Here is a 19,450-nt window from a genome sequence, read left to right as displayed (position 1 = left end):
GTAAAGGATTGAAATAGGTTATGGAAAAATATCTAAAAGTGGACTTATTTTCAATTTTCTCCACCTTTCCTTCTTCTTCTTCCTTTCTCTTTTTATTTTATGCAAACACACATGAGAATGCATAAATGTGTTGTGAAAAATTAATTTTTTTCGCAGAGGAAGAGAGAAGAAAATAACGGGACTACCCCGTTTGGGGAAAATTGAAAGTAATGTCAATGATTTTCGATTCGATTTTGTTCGAGAGTTGAGTTGAGATAATAATATAAATGGCTAGTATTAATTTTTATGTTCCATCACAGTTTATTTGCTCTTAAATCATAATGGTGTATGGTAATTAAATCATTTAAAATGGTTTTTTTTGGATAATTTTATACTTTTTTTTTAATCTGTATCATTAATATGTTTATTTCTATTAAGCTAAAACTATAATCAGAGATAAATCCACATTTTTAGCAGCAGATGTAGGGTGACCGTTGTTTTCATCTCGATTTTTATATATGTATTTATAGTAGAATTTTTTTATGTTTATGCTTACCTGCACCTGTTGTTACAAATAAATAGTGAGTATGAGCTTACTTACATTGTCGGTCTACAATCTAGGTGGACAAAAGAGAGGGTTGCGATAACCGATAGGGTGACAATCAAACATAAAATTTGTCAGCAACAATAACAAACTGGTGTAATTCCAGTTGAGAGGGAGTTGTTGGGATGATAAGCATACTCACTTCCAACCTAAGGTTATGAGTTTGAGTCATCAAAAAGCAAAAAGGTGGAAACTTCTAGGGAGGGGTAAAAAAAAAAAGGGGTGTAATTCAAGAATATGGGTGCACCACTAAAAAAGAGTAGGAAAAAATGTGAGAAATGATATTTAAGGTAAATAACTAAACGTTCAACCAAGTGCACCATTTAGCCTTTTTGCAGCACAATGCAAGCAATTAATATTGTACTACTAATTTTAGAATATATATGTACATAAAATACCTTGTTTTACTAAGAGAGCACGAGTTCACGTATGACGTATATTTAAACCCTATAAAATATTGTCTCCGACCCACAAGTAGAGTACTCTGGAGAAGGTAAGACATACGCTACCCTATAAAGTTGTTGTTTCCAATTGATCATCGACATGTCTTTTTCTTTATCCAAACTTAAAACCGATAATGTGAACAAGCTCACATGAATGGGAATTAGATTCTAACATAAAATTTGTCAATCCTCATAATTAGACTAATGTTGTTAGAAATAAAACCACATTTATTGGTGGAAAGAGATTTAGTTACACAAAAAAATTATTGAGAAAAATGACGACCATATATGGTTTCCATAAGAGGGAATTGCATGTTTTGTGAAGGTAATTTCCAGTGTCGTTTCCGTTGATTTATGAACCAGTTGTTAATCTGCTTTGGATCTAAACCTGTTGATTCTGCTAGACTTACTTTCTCTCCATCCTGCATTATATTCACCAAAATAAAAAAATAAAAAGGTGATCAATTTGCAAAACAAATGAAATGGTTAATTAATTAATTACCGTAGGATAAGGCCAATTGTAGTGAGTAGTCCACCAGTTTAGCAAAATTTGTGTTGCTTCTTTTGGTAGTTTTCCCTTGTTATAATTCTTCTTGCAAAAATCATGCTTTAAACTAGTTATATATCCACTGTACTTTTCCATTAATTTATCCTTCATTTCACTCCCTGATCTACACAATTCATCATTCTGCTGCTCATTATTAACCCCACCACCACCACCCATTCTATCACCCTCCTCCTCCGCCTCCGCCTCCGCCTCCGCTCCTTCTTCTTTCAAAATAAATTGAAGTATCCAACAAAAATAATTAAATTGTTTTGTTCGTAGCAAACACAGTTTGAGAGTTAAATCGTATGAACATTGACCAAACATCTTAAAATATATTTTTCATTATAATAATTACAAATGAAACGAATGCAGCTTATAGTATTATTTTTCATATAAATTTAAAAATATTGTACTAATCTAATTCAATTCAACGTTAAAGATAGTCGATTCACTTTGGTGAAATGAAATGTGATAAAAGTAAAAGTAAACGAATAAAATATGGAGTAAAGGACAAGACCAGGTTACTTATAACTCGTGACAAAGACGTAGGTTAGTTATGTCGTTTCAGAGTCAGAGAATCAAATAGGTATGGTACACAGTCTCTATATCTTTTGGTTTTTCTTTTATTGCACAAACTGCTTATCTCACAAATGATCGTCTCTGTTTGAACTCAAATTTTATGGATCTATTAATGATAATCTATATTTCATTACAGTATTTTTGTGCTTATAACATTGTTATAAATAGTAGACTTAATAAAGTCATTTCACATTGAACATGCAACGATAAAACAAAACACTAAATCAATAAAATAAATACATAGTACTCCTATAGACAAATGCAAGAAAAATATAGAAATCTAATATATATTTTGGTATAGTAATTTGAATTTTGAGAGTTAAATTATAAATTTTAATGGTGAATCCAAATATGAAATGATCTATAAGTTTTTTAAATAATAAAATTCATATATTTGAAGACTTAGTAAAAAGAGTCATAAGTCACAATAATCAATATTTTTAAAAACATATAAAAAGATCACGATAAAAATAAATTCATTTGACTCATTAAAATATGAAAAGTTCCACATAAATTGAGACGACTCAGCATGCATGCCCCAAATATAACCCTAAAGTAATTCTTCTTTTTTTTAATTCTATCTTCTGAAACTGGATCACATCACAATAATATAAGTTTCACACATATGATCTGTTAATATAATAAGCTTTTAATGTCATAAATCTGTCACTGCTAATTATCTCCAACATTAATGCATGGAATAACAGCTTTTCTAGACTGGATTATAGTACTTAAAATAACCAAAAGATCACACTCTTAATTTCTTTTGATTAATTAAGCAACAAAAGCATATTTAAACTAAAAGTATCTAAACATTGAGGAACGTAACTTCTTTGTGTACTAACTGAATATATAATGTATACGTCCATAACTTTTATACTATTTAATTACTCCATAAATCAGTTTAAAGTTGAGATTTAGAGACAATGATGAATCGAAGATTAAAACTATTGGATGTTTGACAAGATCATGGAGATATGTATTGGAAACTTAAACTTTTATTGTACTTCAGTCTGCCACCATATCACATGCTTACTATATTTAATTAATAACCTAATATTCCTTCTAAACGTTTCTCTCCATTTTACTAGTAAAGAAACTTCAAAAATTACTTTAGATTGTTGGTTCAAATTTCAAATGTGATATTCTTGTATTTATTTGAATTCATCCCCTTACTAATTATAATTCCTAATTTTGATATTGAGTATCAAATTGAAGAGTGTGATAAAATCATAATATCTGCGGTTTAATTCTATAAGAGAAGTTTAAAGAAAGTGGAGCGTATGATACCTCATATGAGAGATAACGTTTAAGTGTCTAGTTATGCACACCCAAAGGTTAAAGGGCATACATGTCAGCTAAGACCAATTAATTAAAAAGCACGTTTATGCATTATGCCTATTTTTCTAAGCACTTATCTCCTTTTCTTTTTTTACCACTCCCACCTTTTTTTGCTTGCTGACTCGAACTCATAACCTTAGAGTTGAAAGATAGAGGTAATTACCATCTCACCAGTACCTATGTCTTCAACAGGAGCTCTAAAGGAAAAAAAATCTTTAACTTTTAGAAGAGTCAGAATTCAGACGAATCTACTGCAAATCAAACGTGGTAATTGCTTTGTTCAGACAAGGAAATGCCTGTGAGATAGTAATTGTGTTTTTTCTTTACCCCATTTATGCATTTAGTTCAAAGAATTAACTATCAAGTGTTCATAGAACTAAAAAGAACCTAATAAAGCTACCTTACTATATATGCAACTCATCATGTGGATAAATATTCTAGACATTACTATTTTATCTCATTGATCAAGCTAAGGTCATCAACTTATTATAATTACTTGTACCATATTCAGAATGGTTGTTATTTCTATAGTAAATCTAGGATTCACCTTCTGCATTTCACCTTTTCACCATTACTATTACTATTACTACTATTAGAAACAACAATAAATCCCGAGAAAAAAAGTACAGTTATATAGAAGCATTTTGAGCAAAATACTTGGATTACTTCCATCTATTTTATTATTTTATGTGTCTTAGTTAATTTGATTTGACCTAAAGTTTAAGAATTAAAAGAACTTTTTAATCTTGTACTAGCTTAGCTTAAACTAAAGGTGCATAATATACAAAACACATTCTTTGAATCTTCGTCTCCATATAGAGTCTTAAGACCATTTTCATATCTTGAACAAGCTTTTGAGATTGAGCTATGTTCCATTTCCTTAACATGATATTCTTCTCATGTCAATATAGTGAAATATTTGTTGCTTTTGTTATTACCTGGTATTTCTTGTACTTCTATTACTTCTCTTTCAGGACTATTTTTTTAGCGAAGGGTGTTTTCGAAATAACTTATCTAAGGTCTGCATATATTGTATCGTCCTTAAACCGCATGAGTATGTTCTTGTTGTTTTCAATGTAATGAAATATATAATGCATTTTAAAATGTCCGTCAAAGTTCAAATCTTGATAAATAAAAAATATCACATAAATAGAACAGCTGGAGTATTAGGCTATGTCCTGATAAGACACGATATATGTATGTATAGAAAAAGATATACCTGATGTATTTGTTGTAGTGGAGAGATTGGTAAGTTGAGTTTGAATATCGTTAAGGAAAGTAGTTGCTTCATTGAAAGACCTTCCCAGATCCAACTTCAACTTAGCCAACACATCACAATAAGTTACCTGCGCAGTACATCAACGTTAATCACTAAAAAAGATATAAAAAAACACATCTACATTACTCTTTGATTTCACCATTACATGTTGTCTCCTTGACTTCGGTTATCATATTATTTATTTTTTCCATAGTTCTCTTTACCGTTGTTTTCAGTATAACTTCTTCATTACTATGTTTGCTTTAAATACTTGATTTGTGTTATGTTTGACTTGAGCAGAAGATCTACCAAAAAAATCTCTCTATGTTTTTTTTTAGTAGAGGTAAAACTGCATACATACGGCTACTTATGACACTACACCAAATATATTACTATCTTGTAAACTCATATATAGATCCCATTTATATCCCCAAAACCCCTAACCATACAGAAAATATAAAAGGATAAAACAAGGATTGAAATTACCATGAAATCATCTAGCTCAGAATCGTCGGTGATTGGTTGATTTAAGGCAGTGCTGCTGCTACTTGATCTCCTATGAAGATCATTTTCTTGGGCAATTTTGTCCAACATATTCACAATCTCAGGTGGTGCTCCCACCTACAAACATTATGGTTTGAGAATATACTTGAGTAAATAAAATCTCTCTAACAGCTTAAATTTTTATTTATGAAATCAGATAAACAGTACACACTTTAATAATTATAATTATCAGTGAAAATTATCAAATAAGAAGGGATATAGTAATATACTAGTACTTCATTTCTTATCATCCATGTCTTAACCCTACAAGTTGCATATCAAAACCCTAAAATCAAACCTAAATTATTTTTTTTGAGGGTTTTTCTTTCCACCCCACCCATCTAAAGGATCAACGGTGTTTGAGCTTGACTCGAACCCTCAACTTATCGATTTTCCTTGTCCTTTCGAAAATGATAAAAAAAAAAAAAAAGGGGGTTAAAGTTACCTTATGACAGTCGATGTAAGTAAGAAGAAGCTTTGGATACAACAGATGAGAAGAGATAATATTCTTTTTCTGATCTTCTTCTTGTAAATTAGAACAAGTATCAACTACTACTGAAAATACTTCCGACGACATAATGTTTCCGTCCGATCCATCGGAAAACTCCTCCGCCGCGGGCCATTCAAAATCATGATCATCGGAGTAACCACCAAATTCGTACATAATTTCCTCCATTAATCTTAATAATTTAATTCCTACTATATTTTCTTTAAATTCAAGTTATAACACAAGGTTTCTAAATTAATAACCATTCCCTACTAAAAATAAAAGAGAAATTAATTGAGACAAAGAGAGGGGAGAGAAGAACTTTTGTGTATAAACAAATAAATTATACGTGGAGAAAGTTTTTTATAATAAGGCACAGCACCTGGTGATCAGGAAAAGGAACTACTTCTCTCCTCTTTATTTTATTTTTCTAAAATGGAATATTTACATTTTACACTGTCATTGAATTTTATTGGTAAACACTCTATTCGTTTTCTATTTATATCACATTAATTAATTAGAGATAATTTTAAGAAATATTTTTTTAAAAAAATAAAAAACTGTGGTGTAAACAAATCTTAAACATGTGTGTGGCTATAAATTAAGTTATTTCTAATTGTAAAAAAAAAACTTTTGTGGAAAAAATAAAAAAGAAAAGCATATCACATAAATTGTGACTCAGGACGTAGTAGGTTAGTTAAGTATTATTCTTATCATATTATCAATTGATGTTTAATTATGAAGATATTTAGGAGTAATTAATCACTTAATAAGTAATATGATTGTGTAATTTTGTTTTACCTTGTCAATGCATAAATCTTATTAAATAAATTAGATCTTTCAAACTACAGCGTGTTTTTATTTATTTATTTTTAAAAAATATATATTTTAATTGAGTACTTGAAAGATCTTTCTATTCAAATTTTTAAAAAACTTTTATGCAACTTTTCAAATACCTATATATTATGTAAATAAGTTTACCACTTCAAAATATATTTCATTTATAATTTGAGATATATTAGGAAAAATCTTGTTGATTGTTATAATTTGATATATATTAGGAAAAATCTTGTTGATTGTCATAATTTGAGAGCTTAAGCAGTATTAGTGATGAAAATTAAATGGAGTACATGCAAGTGAAGGAAAATGGCTATATTCTAACGTTTCCTCTGGTATTTTAATCCTCCTTTGTTTGCGGGATAGGATGAAATAATATCATGGTATAATAAAATTTAATCATATTACTTCTTCTTTGTCTTTTGAAAGATGTATAATATAATTTAATATATCAAAAACAAAATAGGATAACTTATCCATTTGTAATGTATACAATATATATACATGAAAATAACACCAAAAAGATAAAATTACTCGTCTTTTCCGTAAAAGTCTAGGAAGGTGAATCATCTAATTAAGGGTGTAATTGTATATTCATTGTTTGTTTGATTTGAAATATAAATAATAAATTATTTTAAATATCAAATCTTAATGCAATTAATCAAACGCCTAACAAAAAATGATCAACGTATAGCTAATCTATGCATTGGTTCCGTTTCTCACTTAAGAAAAAATAACAGAACGCAAACAATCATCAAATATCGAATATTTTTATATGACGTATTTGAATATATGACTACGAGTGACGACTGTTTGATTTTTAAGCCTTATATATACATAGTCATATTTAGAATATATGACTACGCCAAACGTTTGATTTTTTTTCGGTATATATATATATTTAATTTATTATTTTTTTATGTATGTATAGTGAATATTAAATTTCATTGACTTATTTATATATTAATTACTTCTTCGTATTTTAAATCCTGAATTTCTTAGATTGCCTTATCATAAACCGTAATTCACAGCCATAAAAAGATCACATATTCCTTTTGAAGAAGCATGCATCTCGAATATATCCCATCAATTTTTGGGGTATTCACAAAGAGAAGCACACATCTCGAACAAATCTTGGGCATTCATGATAAAAGATCAAGACATAAAAAAAATATGATTTTTTCTCAAAGTAAAGTGTTGCCGATGTCTTAGCCTTGTGTATTAAAAAAAATAATGCATGTATTAGCCTTATGTATTACTAGTACTTTGTTTGGTATTCTTTTTCAACCTATGTATAACTAATGCTTCCATTAGTTATACACTCTATTGTGTATTAAAGTGTGTATTGCTAATACCATGGATTTCTAGGTATTAACAATGCAATGATTTTAATGCATGCATTAACTCAATTAAAGACCCAATTGTCCTTCAATACCTTTTTTTATATCTTTTTCATCATAATAGTGAAATGTATCTTTGTAAATAATTGTTTTAATGCAATGCATTCTATTTTTAATGCATCAAACCAAACAATGCATAAAAATAATATATGTATAATTAATGCAAGCATAACTAATACATGCACTGCTAATGCAAACATTACTAATACACTTTATTTAGCATTATTTTTATACACTCTACCAAACGCACCCCTTAGTGTTCAAATATATCATATATATCATCCTACATTCAAGAAATATGCTATAAAAAACTCTCAAATCATAAATAATATTTAAGAAAGAAAAATCAAGAGATAAACAAATATGTATTCAGCAACATTCATCGATAAAATTGTTATTTTATCATAATTTTATCTGTAATTTACGATATCACTTAAATTTCATTGCAAATAATTCCTACCATGTACTTTGTTTAATGCTTCTTTCCCCGATTTTAAGCATCACTTTTGATGTTCCTAAATGAACTTTACCATTCTTTAATTTTATAGTGGGAACACTTTTTCTAACCCCGTTTCCCATTGTGGGAGAACTTTATATAAATATAAAGTCAATTATATTATGAATATATTAATTTATGTTCACTATACAATTATATATAATTCTTCTATTACTTTTTATTATTATGTTTTGCCTCCTTTATATATCAAATGTTTAATATCATGTCTTTTAATCACCTCTTTCGTGATCTTATATCATGTTTATGATTATTTTTATGTCTTTATATAATATTATAATTAGAGGTATAAAAAATTATATTGTCAAACATTTGAAAGAAATAATTAAGAAAATTTCTCCTCTCGTACTTCTTTTTATTTCTTTATTATTTTTGCCCTCATCTTTTGATATGTAATACTAACTCTTTTAGATTGATTTTACTAACAAGTTAAGAGTAAAGGTAATGTGACATCTTCTATAATATGAAATTCTCTTTATTTTAAAAAATATGCACCCAAAACCTAGTTTGCACTCATATTGTAGTTTATAATTTATGGCTTGTGTTTGCATAGTCGATTTTATTTTTATCAATATGGGTACACTCTTGTACAATACATATTTTGCACCCATATACTTTCTTTGTTTGTATTATTTAGATTTAGATTTAGATTTAGTGCTTGTACGGAAACAAATGTGTAATTATTAAGTTGAATAACCACTAAAACAGTAATTACACAACATGGAGATTACAAAACATATTTGTTAGCTGCAATTCTCTTACAAAAAAATATATATTTGGTTACACATATATAATTACATAATTAATTTTTAATAAAAGTTAGTAATTATCAAATATCAACTAAACAAATTTATAGGAAAAGATTAACTAGTACTATTTCTAAAAACTCATCACCACTTTCTTCCAACCAAGAAAATTAAGACAACTTTTAACAGTTAGTATTTCCTCTCTCCTATTTTATGTGAAACATTTTATTCCTAGTCTGTCCCAAAAGGAATATTATCTTATTATTATTAGAAATAATTTAATTTTAAAAAATTTATTTTATTTTTAATGAAATAATTTACGATCACACAAATATTTAAAAATTATTTTAGATCATAACTTTTAAGTAGGCGTTTGGACATGCGGTTTCATATCGCGATACGAAATCATGAAATGAAATCAATGTTTGGACATGTGATTTCAAGCTGACAAATTCCAAATTCTCCAAAAAGCATGATTTGAGAATTTCAAATCATGATTTGAAAATTTTCAAATAGAAGATTTGACCCACAAGCTTATACTTTGTAAAAAAGACAAACATTTAAATCTACTAATCATTTATTTCATATGTAAATAAAATTTGTAATTCAAATAATTACTTTTAAACCATTTATATTTCATATAAACAACTATTCTAACCAACATAAAATTTGTTATTACATCAAATCAATTCCTATTTTACTATTTATATTCACCAAATTTATTTACCAACCAATATTCAATTTTGATTTTTTCATTACACTTTTGATCAATAAATATTGTATTTTTGTAAGAATATAAGTTTGTGATAATGTACTATACGATTTTATAAACTTTTTTTTATTTGGTAAGATTGTATAAAAAGAAAGACAATTTTAATAATTTTACAACTTATGAATTTTAATGTTTATGAAAAAACATACAACATAAAAAATTTACATCCAAATAAAATTTTAACATTTTAACTTCAATCCATGATTTCAAATTATCATTTAATATTGCATGGTACGGTATCAAGATGTTTTAAATATTGTTGAAGAAATAGAAATTCTTGGCTTCTTTGATGAGTACAAGTAAATAATATTCTCTTAACTGTCTTAATCAAATCGCCGAAAGAGAAGTCAAAAAAGCGACCTCTATTACGTATCCCAATCATAAATTTGTCAAAAAAACTCTTTCCATTTTCCATCATCTATATACAGTTTAACCTCTATGTAATATAAAATAACAATATTATTTGTTTTCTTTATAATATGACATACTAACAATTAACACCAAAAATTATCTCAAACATAATATGAAATATAATTTTAGAGGACTGTTATATATAAATTTGAAGTAACATGCTACTCTATTTATTATTTATATAAACTACTATTCTTTTTTTCTCAAATAAGCATCTTATTCCATTTATTTTAATTCTATCTATCTTTAATTTAAGATCGATATCTATCAAAATAAATGTCGTAATTAAATTGCGACTGAGGGAGTATAGCACAAGCATTAAGCCATCACTTTTCCTCCATTTCTTCTTCAATTCTCTCCTTTAAGCAATATGCATTGTATATCTTCAATTTGGATGAGAAAGTGTTTTAACCAAAAAAGGTTTTGGGTGAATTGCATTTTGGGCTAGCATGAAATTTATTGGCCAATTGTGTAGCAGAATCCAACTAAGTTCGAAGAGATCGTTGAACCAGGACCCGAGTTCGAGCCTTGGGAGTAGTGAAAATTCTAGAGCTCCAGTTTCAATGGAGAAGCCGCCATTTTTTCCGGTGAGTAAAATATTCCATCTCTATTTGCATTGCAATTGGAGAGAAAAGAGAGACAACGGAGTTTGTGCTTTGGACCAAAAGTGTCCCAAAATTTATTACTTAAAGGGCGTGAATGCTAAGTCTAATACTTGAGGGGTCTTATTTGTCATCAGGAGTTCAGTAATGCACCGGAGATCGAGGAATGCCAACAATCTCCAGTTCCCGGTGATTCGTCCTCCGCCGGTTGTTCTTCAAGTTCAACTCAGGTTTGTAAATACTATGCAACTTAATGGAACCTAGATAGTTTTATGGTTTCAATTTATTTGTCTGATTTTGACCTAACAGTTAGCACCAAAGTTCAAGAGGATAAAGAATGACTTTTGAACGTTCCAAAATGTAAATGACATGAAAAATTATATAACTAAAGAGTTGTCAAAACAAAAAAAATATTGTAATTTTTTTAGACGACTAAAAATGATTATTTTTGCTTATACATGTAACCAAACGTGTCCAAAGAGTTATGTAAGCACTTTTATTTATTAATATATGGTCTAGAGAAGGGGGAAAAAGCAAAAAATAGAGAAGATTCATCCCATTTCATCAAATGCTGAGCAATGAAAATCATAGTGCATATGCTGTACTTTTTAAAGGAGCAGAAATTTCAATATTTGCTTTTGTAATATTTGTATCTGATTATGTTAAATATTAATCGCATGTTGTTCATGGAGCTTGTGAATTGCATGCTACTAGTATAATGGCAGCACATCAGAAACTAAGCGAATTTCAAATGGTTTCTCAGGTGAAGAATATGGAAGCAAGCCAGAAACTAAGAGATTTTCAATGGGGATATCAAGTGATCAAGTCCTCGAGTCTCGACCTGCATAGTATCTCCTTCTATCTTTCTCAGCCCACAACATGTTGTCATCAAGAAACGGAGAACTCCATTAACATAAACATATCAAAAGGGAGTCTTTCGCATTTCTCTGATCTCCTTGTGCTCTTGAAAACATCAATAATTACTCAATCTTCCTTGAGAGACTTGGAGTTTCACCAGGTTGAATGGGAGTTGCAGCAACTGAGAAATCTTGGAGTTTTGCTTGAAAGTAGCTCCAGCATTAAGCAATTAGTGTTTAAGAGAAACAGGTTTACTGCAGAATGCTTATCTGAGCTGTCAGAAGTTCTAAAGAAGAATGGAGTGATCAAGGAAATTATGCTGTCAGAATCAAATATTGGTCCAGTTGGAGCTTCTCTTCTTGCTTCAGCACTTAAGGTGAATGGAAGCTTAGAAGAGTTGCAGATATGGGAAGACTCCATTAGCTCAAAGGGTGCAGAGGAGCTGTCCAAAATGATAGAAGTTAACTCAACATTGAGGCTACTTACCATTTTCGATTCCAAGTCTATTACTGCCACACCTTTGATTTCAGCAGTTCTTGCGAGGAACAGGTCAATGGAAGTGCATATTTGGAATGGAGAGAACAATGAGAAAACTTCAAAGGTGGTTGAATTTGTACCTGAAAACAGCACACTTCGGATATATCGCCTTAATGTCTCGGGTGCTTGTAGAGTTGCTTGTGCTTTAGGGATGAATTCGACTGTGAAGACACTCGATCTGACAGGAGTACGGTTGAAGTCCCGTTGGGCAAAGGAATTCCGATGGGTTTTGGAACAGAATAGAACCCTCAAAGAGGTAGATTTGTCAAATACTTGCTTGAAAGACAAAGGAGTTGTTTATGTTGCAGCTGGCCTTTTCAAGAACCACAGCTTGCAGAAGCTGTATCTTAAAGGAAATTGGTTTGGAGGTGTTGGTGTAGAACATTTACTTTGCCCTTTGAGCCGGTTTTCTGCGCTGCAATATCAAGCAAATATCACTCTCAAATCACTTACTTTTGGAGGAAAACGAAACAAAATTGGTAGGGATGGGCTTGCAGCAATCCTGCAGATGTTGACAAGTAACGAAAGCCTTACCAGCTTTGGAATATATAATGATGAGAGTTTAAAACCGGATGACATAATCAGAATCTTTAGGAGTTTGGAGAAGAATGCTACATTAAGATGCATAACTTTACAAGGTTGTAAAGGGGTGGATGGTGAAGCAGTCCTACAAACTATCATGGATATTTTACAGGTAAATCCTTGGATTGAAGACATTGATCTTTCAAGAACTCCATTGCACAATGCAGGGAAAACAGAAGCGATATATCAGAGATTGGGTCAGAACGACAAGGCCGAACCAGAGATTGATTTGCTCAAAGACATGCCAATGACAGAGCCAAAGAGCTGTAGGGTCTTCCTCTGTGGGCAAGAAAATACTGGTGAGCCACTAAAACAATGTTAGTTTATCTATATCACTGATTTGCTACATTGATTAATTTGGTATGTTCTTTTTTATTTTTTTTACTGCAGGAAAAACTACACTAAGCAATTCTTTACATCAGCACTTCTCTTCTCCAAAATTGCCGTATATTGATCAAGTGAGAACTCTTGTAAACCCAATTGAGCTAGCTGTTAGACCTATAGGCATGAAGATAAGAACTTTCAAAGATGAAGATACAAAGATCTCAATCTGGAATCTTGCAGGGCAGCAAGAATTCTATGCCCTCCATGATCTAATGTTTCCAGGACATGGAAGTGCCTCAATTTTCCTGATCATCTCCAGTTTGTTCAGGAAACCAAATAACCGAGAACAGAAAACACCCGATGAAGTAGAAGAAGATCTGCAGTACTGGTTGAGGTTCATTGTTTCCAATTCAAGAAGAGCTCTTCAGCAGTGCATGCTGCCAAATGTAACTGTGGTGCTCACACACTATGACAAAATCAATCAATCATCACAGAACCTACAGCTTACTGTAGACTCAATCCAAAGGCTACGAGACAAATTTCAAGGCTTTGTTGAATTCTACCCAACTGTATTTACAGTTGATGCAAGATCTTCTGCATCAGTAAGTAAAGTTGCCCATCACCTCCAAAAGACTAGCAAGACGGTTCTCCAAAGAGTTCCTAGAGTGTATGAGCTTTGCAACGATCTCATGCAAATTCTTTCAGACTGGAGATTGGAAAACCATAATAAGCCAGCAATAAAGTGGAAGGAGTTTGGTGATCTATGCCAAGTCAAGGCTCCATTGCTCAGGGTTCGTTCTAGACTCGATAATAAAGAGAAAGTGGAAACGAGGAGAAGGGCTGTTGCTACGTGCCTTCATCACATTGGCGAGGTGATCTATTTTGATGAACTTGGTTTCCTAATCCTAGATTGTGAATGGTTTTGTGGTGAAGTACTTGGTCAGCTTTTGAGATTAGATGTCAAAAGGCAGACTTCAGCTGGGGATGGATTCATAAGTAGAAAAGAGCTGGAAAAAGTTCTGAGAAGTAGTCTTGATAGCCAGATTCCAGGGATGGGCTCAAGAGTTTTTGAGAACTTGGATGCAAGTGATCTTGTGAGAATGATGCTGAAACTTGAATTATGCTATGAACAAGGTCCTTCGAATACCAATTCTCTAATGTTGATACCCAGCTTTCTTGAAGAAGGTAAGGGGAAACAGCCAAAGTGGCAGATAAACTCAAGTGAATGCATTTATGCAGGAAGGCACCTTCAGTGTGATGATTCAAGCCATATGTTTCTAACACCGGGATTCTTCTCCCGCTTACAGGCAAGACCTTCTTTTAGTTTTATGCTCTATTCTATATTGCAGAATCATATGACTGTGCAAATGAAACAGCATCCCTTTTGTTTTTATTTATTTATTTCATCATCTGGGATAAGAATATAACTCACTATGTTTGTTTAGGTACATTTGCACAACAAAGTAATGGGGTTGAAAAATCAATATGGAGCGACATACAGCCTTGAAAAGTACGTCATTGCACTGAGCATCAATGGAATCTATGTCCGCGTAGAACTTGGGGGTCAATTAGGCTATTATGTTGATGTGCTTGCCTGTTCCACAAAGCACCTGACAGAAACTCTAAGGCTATTCCAGCAGCTTATAATACCAGCAATCCAGAGCCTTTGCCATGGGGTCACACTGACTGAAAACATTATTCGACCAGAATGTGTAAGAAATCTAATACCACCAAGGTACAGGAGAAACCAGATTCTGCCACAACAGCTATTAAAGCAGGCATTGCTCTCTGTGTCTGCAGACAATATGTATGACTATCAGCATACTTGGGATTTGGTAGCAGATTCTGGAAGGACTATCGTTGGAGCTGGTTTTGACTATGCTCGGGATCTGTTATCCGATGATGATTTTCGGGAAGTTCTCCAGCGTAGGTACCATGATCTACATAACCTTGCTGGGGAGCTCCAAATTCCTTTGGATAACAGCCAGGATGGACAGAATCATGCTTCTACTAACAGTGAAGAAACTGAAGGAAAAATTGAACCAACATTTGCTGGAATAGCCAAGGGTGTTGAAGAAGTCTTGCAGAGACTTACAATTATACAGCAAGAACTTAGGGATATAAAGCAAGAAATTCAAGGCCTCAGATACTACGAATACAGGCTTCTTATGGAGCTAAACCGCAAAGTGAACTATCTTGTGAACTACAATGTCCAAGTTGAAGAAAGAAAAGTGCCAAACATGTTCTACTTTGTAAGGACAGAGAACTACTCGAGGAGATTGATCACCACCATGATTTCAGGAATCAATGCTCTCCGGCTGCACATGTTATGTGAATATCGGGGAGAAATGCATGTTGTTGAAGACCAGATAGGTTGTGAAGTAATGCAGGTTGATAACAGGGCAGTAAAATGCCTGGCTCCGTACATGACGAAGTTCATGAAATTGGTGACATTTGCTCTCAAGATTGGAGCTCATTTAGCAGCAGGCATGGGAGAAATGATACCAGATTTGAGTAGAGAAGTTGCACATCTACTCAAATCTCCCGCTGCATATAGTGCAGCAGGGGTTGCTGCTGCTGGTGTTGTTGGGGTTGCAGCAGCAGGACGTGTGGAGAGAAATAGGGGATCAAGGGACATCCAACAAGATCTTAAGGCAGCACAGCAATGGGTTGTTGATTTCTTGAGAGATCAAAGGTGCTCTGGTGGAAGAGATATTGCTGAGATGTTTGGATTATGGAGAGTTAGATACCAAGACAGTGGCCAAATTGCATGGGTCTGTAGGAGGCATATACACATAAGAGCAAGTGAAATAATTGAAGTCCCACTTTGAAGTTTAGCTTCAGCCATAGAGGTTAAATAAGAGAAAAACAGAGGCAAAGGTTGAGAGATGAAGCTGGAGTGTGCACATAGATTGGCCGCTATGGTAGTTCAACATGTTGTCATAGGTAGTATCATTTATTTGTATGTTAATTATGGATATGCCATGTTGCTATCTTGATGAAAAATCGAATGTCATGGTGCTTCAGCCTGAGAATCTTTCCACCCATTCTAGCTGCCTCTACATACACTAAGGAGTTCATGATAGTTGGTCCTGTAGTATATTTCCCTCTTTGATGTTGATGCCAATGTCATTCTTAAATTGGCTAGCCGAACGGTAATAGCTTGGTAGTTTTGATGTAAAATGGTTCCCTGATCCCTGTTGGGAGAAATGTTCATCCTTGGCATGTTCAAGTTGATGCTAATGGCTATGCCAGAGTTGATAAACTTAAATCTTCTTTGGATGGTATGCACCTATGTACTTTTTGTTGAGTGATTAGTAGGGGTTGATTCAAGATATTACACAAGGTCTATGAAAGTAACCTATCTTACATTCTAAAGATATAATGCATGTGATGTGAGTACCATTAAACCAGAAGCAGAAAGAAGTTAGATGACTGTAGTTCAGGGAATACAGCCAAATGGGATTTTGTTTCTTACTTGGGATTAATTATTTTTTTTTGTAGAAACACTTAAATTCAGTGTTGAAATACTGGTGGATATAAAACTCCTTCAGTTATCAAGACATTCCACTTGATTGTGCTGTCAGTATTTTTGATCTCTTTTAACAATTCTCAAAACAACTGTTGGTTTTCTTGGTTGAGATTTAGCAAGTGCTAATAACTCATATAATTTCTTTGGCATATGGTGTCCAAATTGTAATATGCTTATTAATATCATCTTCGTGATGTTACCACCTTGTATCTAAATTTACTGGTTGTTTTGAATAGCTCATGATCCATAATTGTGTAAACAAAGCTTCACATTGCTCAGCAGCCCGACACATAATTATGTGTATGATCTGCCTTTACCAGGTAGCATAATTGATAACTCCATCAGGGGGGAAAAAAATGTCAATTTTAGTGGTGGTGCGGCAATGTATTGGCATAAACGAGTGTTTGATATACTTGTTTTATCATACAGAATTATTAAATTCATACTCATGTGAAAAAGTAACTAATGAAATATCACATTTTGAGACGGAGGGAGTATACATCAAATTCAACCGCACACCATTGGACATAACAACATGTAGTAAGAAGTATTTTGGTGTACCTTAATTATATGGAAGCTATTTGCTGCTTTTCTTGGGTAACTCTGCATCTTTCTATTATGGCTTTACAAGCAAAGAGGCTATCTTGAATGTCATAATGTTTTGAAGAACTGAAATTATATACTGATCTCCTCATTTTTTCTTGGTAAGTAAAGAGAGGTGTTATTTTCAGCGTCTGGGATTTACACTTGATTAGCATTGTAGCAACATGTGATGTAATAATGTTTTCGTCTGATGTGAAACTCCTGATAGATGTCTGTCGGATTCATAATTTATTGAAATTTGATGCAGGTGGCTCTGGAACAGGGGAGGAGCCAGCCTTCTATTAGGGGGTTCATCTGAACCCCATTCGGCGGAAAATATTACTATTTATATATGGTTAAAATTATTTTTTATGTATATATAGTAGATGTTGAACCCTCTTCAGTTATTTCGTGTGTTTAGTTCTTCAGATTTTGAACCCCTTATTAAAAATCCTAGCTCCGCCAGTGCTCTGGAAGACCCTAAAAGGCTCCGCATATTGTAATTTAAGAGGGAGGGGGAATTCTAGTGAGAGCTAGTTGAAAGCAATTACTATTTTCATCTGTAAAGTAATGATAAGAAAAAAACTATAACTTTGTTGATTCGCAATTATCAACCGGCTAATGGTACAAAATTGTAAAAAGATTGTATATTGCTTACTAATTGTTATATGGCTTATAACCGTTAAACAATTGTTGTTAGCCAGCCTCTCCCTTTCATCCGAAACACAAATCCTAGATACACCTCTGGTAAAAAGCACACCAAATTATAAACTAAACCTTTTATATCCTGAAAAGTGAAAACACATTTACGTAGCTCTTAGATTATGCTGAGGGATATTTAGAAATACTCCAGAATGTCAGGAACAATTATATCAGTTATGCGAGAAAATGACATAAATAGTCCCTTAACTATACACTTACTGATTTTAGTCCTTTAAGTATTCAAAAACTTATTAGGTTTGGTCTTTATCCATTTTTTAATACAAACAGCTTAGGTTAATATTACTGATCTGTTATCTGCCTTGGTCATGGCCTCAAAAGGTTTTTTCTCCTCAGCTGCAAAAGCTAATAAGTAAACAACACTGAACACGTGAATACAATGAGCTTGCATTTCTTTTTTCACAGTTGATGCAAATCCAAATGACTAATTACCTTGTAACTCGTTAGCAGGCTGGCTCTCCTTGTATTTCATATTTAAAAGACCTTCACTTAAATCCAGCAAAAGGTCTACCTCAAACTGGTAAGACAAAAAAGCAGCAGGTTGATACCAAAAATAGAATGTTCGTCATTATCCAATATGCATCAATCAATACCTGCAAATACAATTAACGTGCGGATACAAAGTTTGGCCTTTCCTAATATAATCGGAGGATGATAACTACTAAAGTGTGTGGTTGATTATTCTGCAAAAGAGAGAAGTAAGTTATAATTATACAATTGCTTAAAAGTTCAATGAATTATGAGAGATGAAGTTCAACATTGTAAAGACCCCTGCAGCATATTGTCAATCACTCTGAAGCAAAAGAACAGATAACAACATGAAAAGAAAAGCGCTTAATTATCAACCTTGGAGTAAGTATGGCAATGCCGCCAAATGTGCGACAACAGCGGCATGATTTTGTCACGAAAAACCTTCACAATCAATTTTCATAAAGAGAAGTTATCATGTCATGGAAGGGATTAATGATCCCCCTCCAATGATGAATGAGCCATAAAGGCCTTATTATCAATTAACCGTTTTGATGGATATTTTAATCGAAAAGCCATTTCAACATTTCTATCTAAACTAAAAAATCAGCTAATACCAAGCGAAATCGTAAATTATTTTTAAGTCTGGATAAGTATTATTCTTACATGAATAATCGTGACATTGTGATAGGCAATGGTGAAGAACGTGATCGTCCACGGACTGCGCATTCACAACATTGCTGTGGACCACATTGGACAACGGACACAGAGCAATTGAGATGGT

At 32.3% G+C, this 19,450-nt stretch overlaps 2 protein-coding genes across 2 annotated transcripts; one reads left to right on the top strand and one right to left on the bottom strand.

Moving 5' to 3' along the window:
- Positions 1 to 1,266: 1,266 nt before the first annotated feature.
- LOC102598798 (homeobox protein knotted-1-like 2) lies at positions 1,267 to 6,049 on the bottom strand. The gene is made up of 5 exons (XM_006344449.2): positions 5,740 to 6,049; positions 5,238 to 5,372; positions 4,713 to 4,839; positions 1,529 to 1,797; positions 1,267 to 1,448 (listed from the first exon to the last, which is right to left on the bottom strand). Exons 1-5 carry the CDS (start codon positions 5,968 to 5,970, stop codon positions 1,290 to 1,292), a joined length of 921 nt encoding a protein of 306 aa, XP_006344511.1. The 5' UTR covers positions 5,971 to 6,049; the 3' UTR covers positions 1,267 to 1,289.
- A 4,703-nt stretch (positions 6,050 to 10,752) lies between these two features.
- Positions 10,753 to 16,588, top strand: LOC102594642 (protein TORNADO 1). Its single transcript, XM_006344359.2, has 5 exons — positions 10,753 to 11,048; positions 11,201 to 11,293; positions 11,827 to 13,339; positions 13,431 to 14,671; positions 14,810 to 16,588. Exons 1-5 carry the CDS (start codon positions 10,911 to 10,913, stop codon positions 16,193 to 16,195), a joined length of 4,371 nt encoding a protein of 1,456 aa, XP_006344421.2. The 5' UTR covers positions 10,753 to 10,910; the 3' UTR covers positions 16,196 to 16,588.
- Positions 16,589 to 19,450: the final 2,862 nt, after the last annotated feature.

This window comes from Solanum tuberosum, unplaced genomic scaffold (genome assembly GCF_000226075.1).
Source record: "Solanum tuberosum cultivar DM 1-3 516 R44 unplaced genomic scaffold, SolTub_3.0 scf00055, whole genome shotgun sequence".
Classification (NCBI taxonomy): Eukaryota; Viridiplantae; Streptophyta; class Magnoliopsida; order Solanales; family Solanaceae; genus Solanum; species Solanum tuberosum.
The sequence above is the reverse complement of the archived record's forward strand: the minus strand, read 5'-3'. Positions and strand labels throughout refer to the sequence as shown.

What these genes read in the sequence shown, in the direction of transcription:
- LOC102594642 (XM_006344359.2), top strand. Translation starts at nt 10,911, where the DNA reads ATGAAATTTATTGGCCAATTGTGTAGCAGAATCCAACTAAGTTCGAAG. An exon ending in AGAAGCCGCCATTTTTTCCG is followed by an intron (nt 11,049 to 11,200) that starts GTGAGTAAAATA and finishes ATTTGTCATCAG; the next exon opens with GAGTTCAGTAATGCACCGGA. An exon ending in CTGTGGGCAAGAAAATACTG is followed by an intron (nt 13,340 to 13,430) that starts GTGAGCCACTAA and finishes TTTTTACTGCAG; the next exon opens with GAAAAACTACACTAAGCAAT.
- LOC102598798 (XM_006344449.2), bottom strand. Translation starts at nt 5,970, where the DNA reads ATGGAGGAAATTATGTACGAATTTGGTGGTTACTCCGATGATCATGAT. An exon ending in CTGAGCTAGATGATTTCATG is followed by an intron (nt 4,840 to 5,237) that starts GTAATTTCAATC and finishes TGTACTGCGCAG; the next exon opens with GTAACTTATTGTGATGTGTT. An exon ending in ACAATTGGCCTTATCCTACG is followed by an intron (nt 1,449 to 1,528) that starts GTAATTAATTAA and finishes AATATAATGCAG; the next exon opens with GATGGAGAGAAAGTAAGTCT.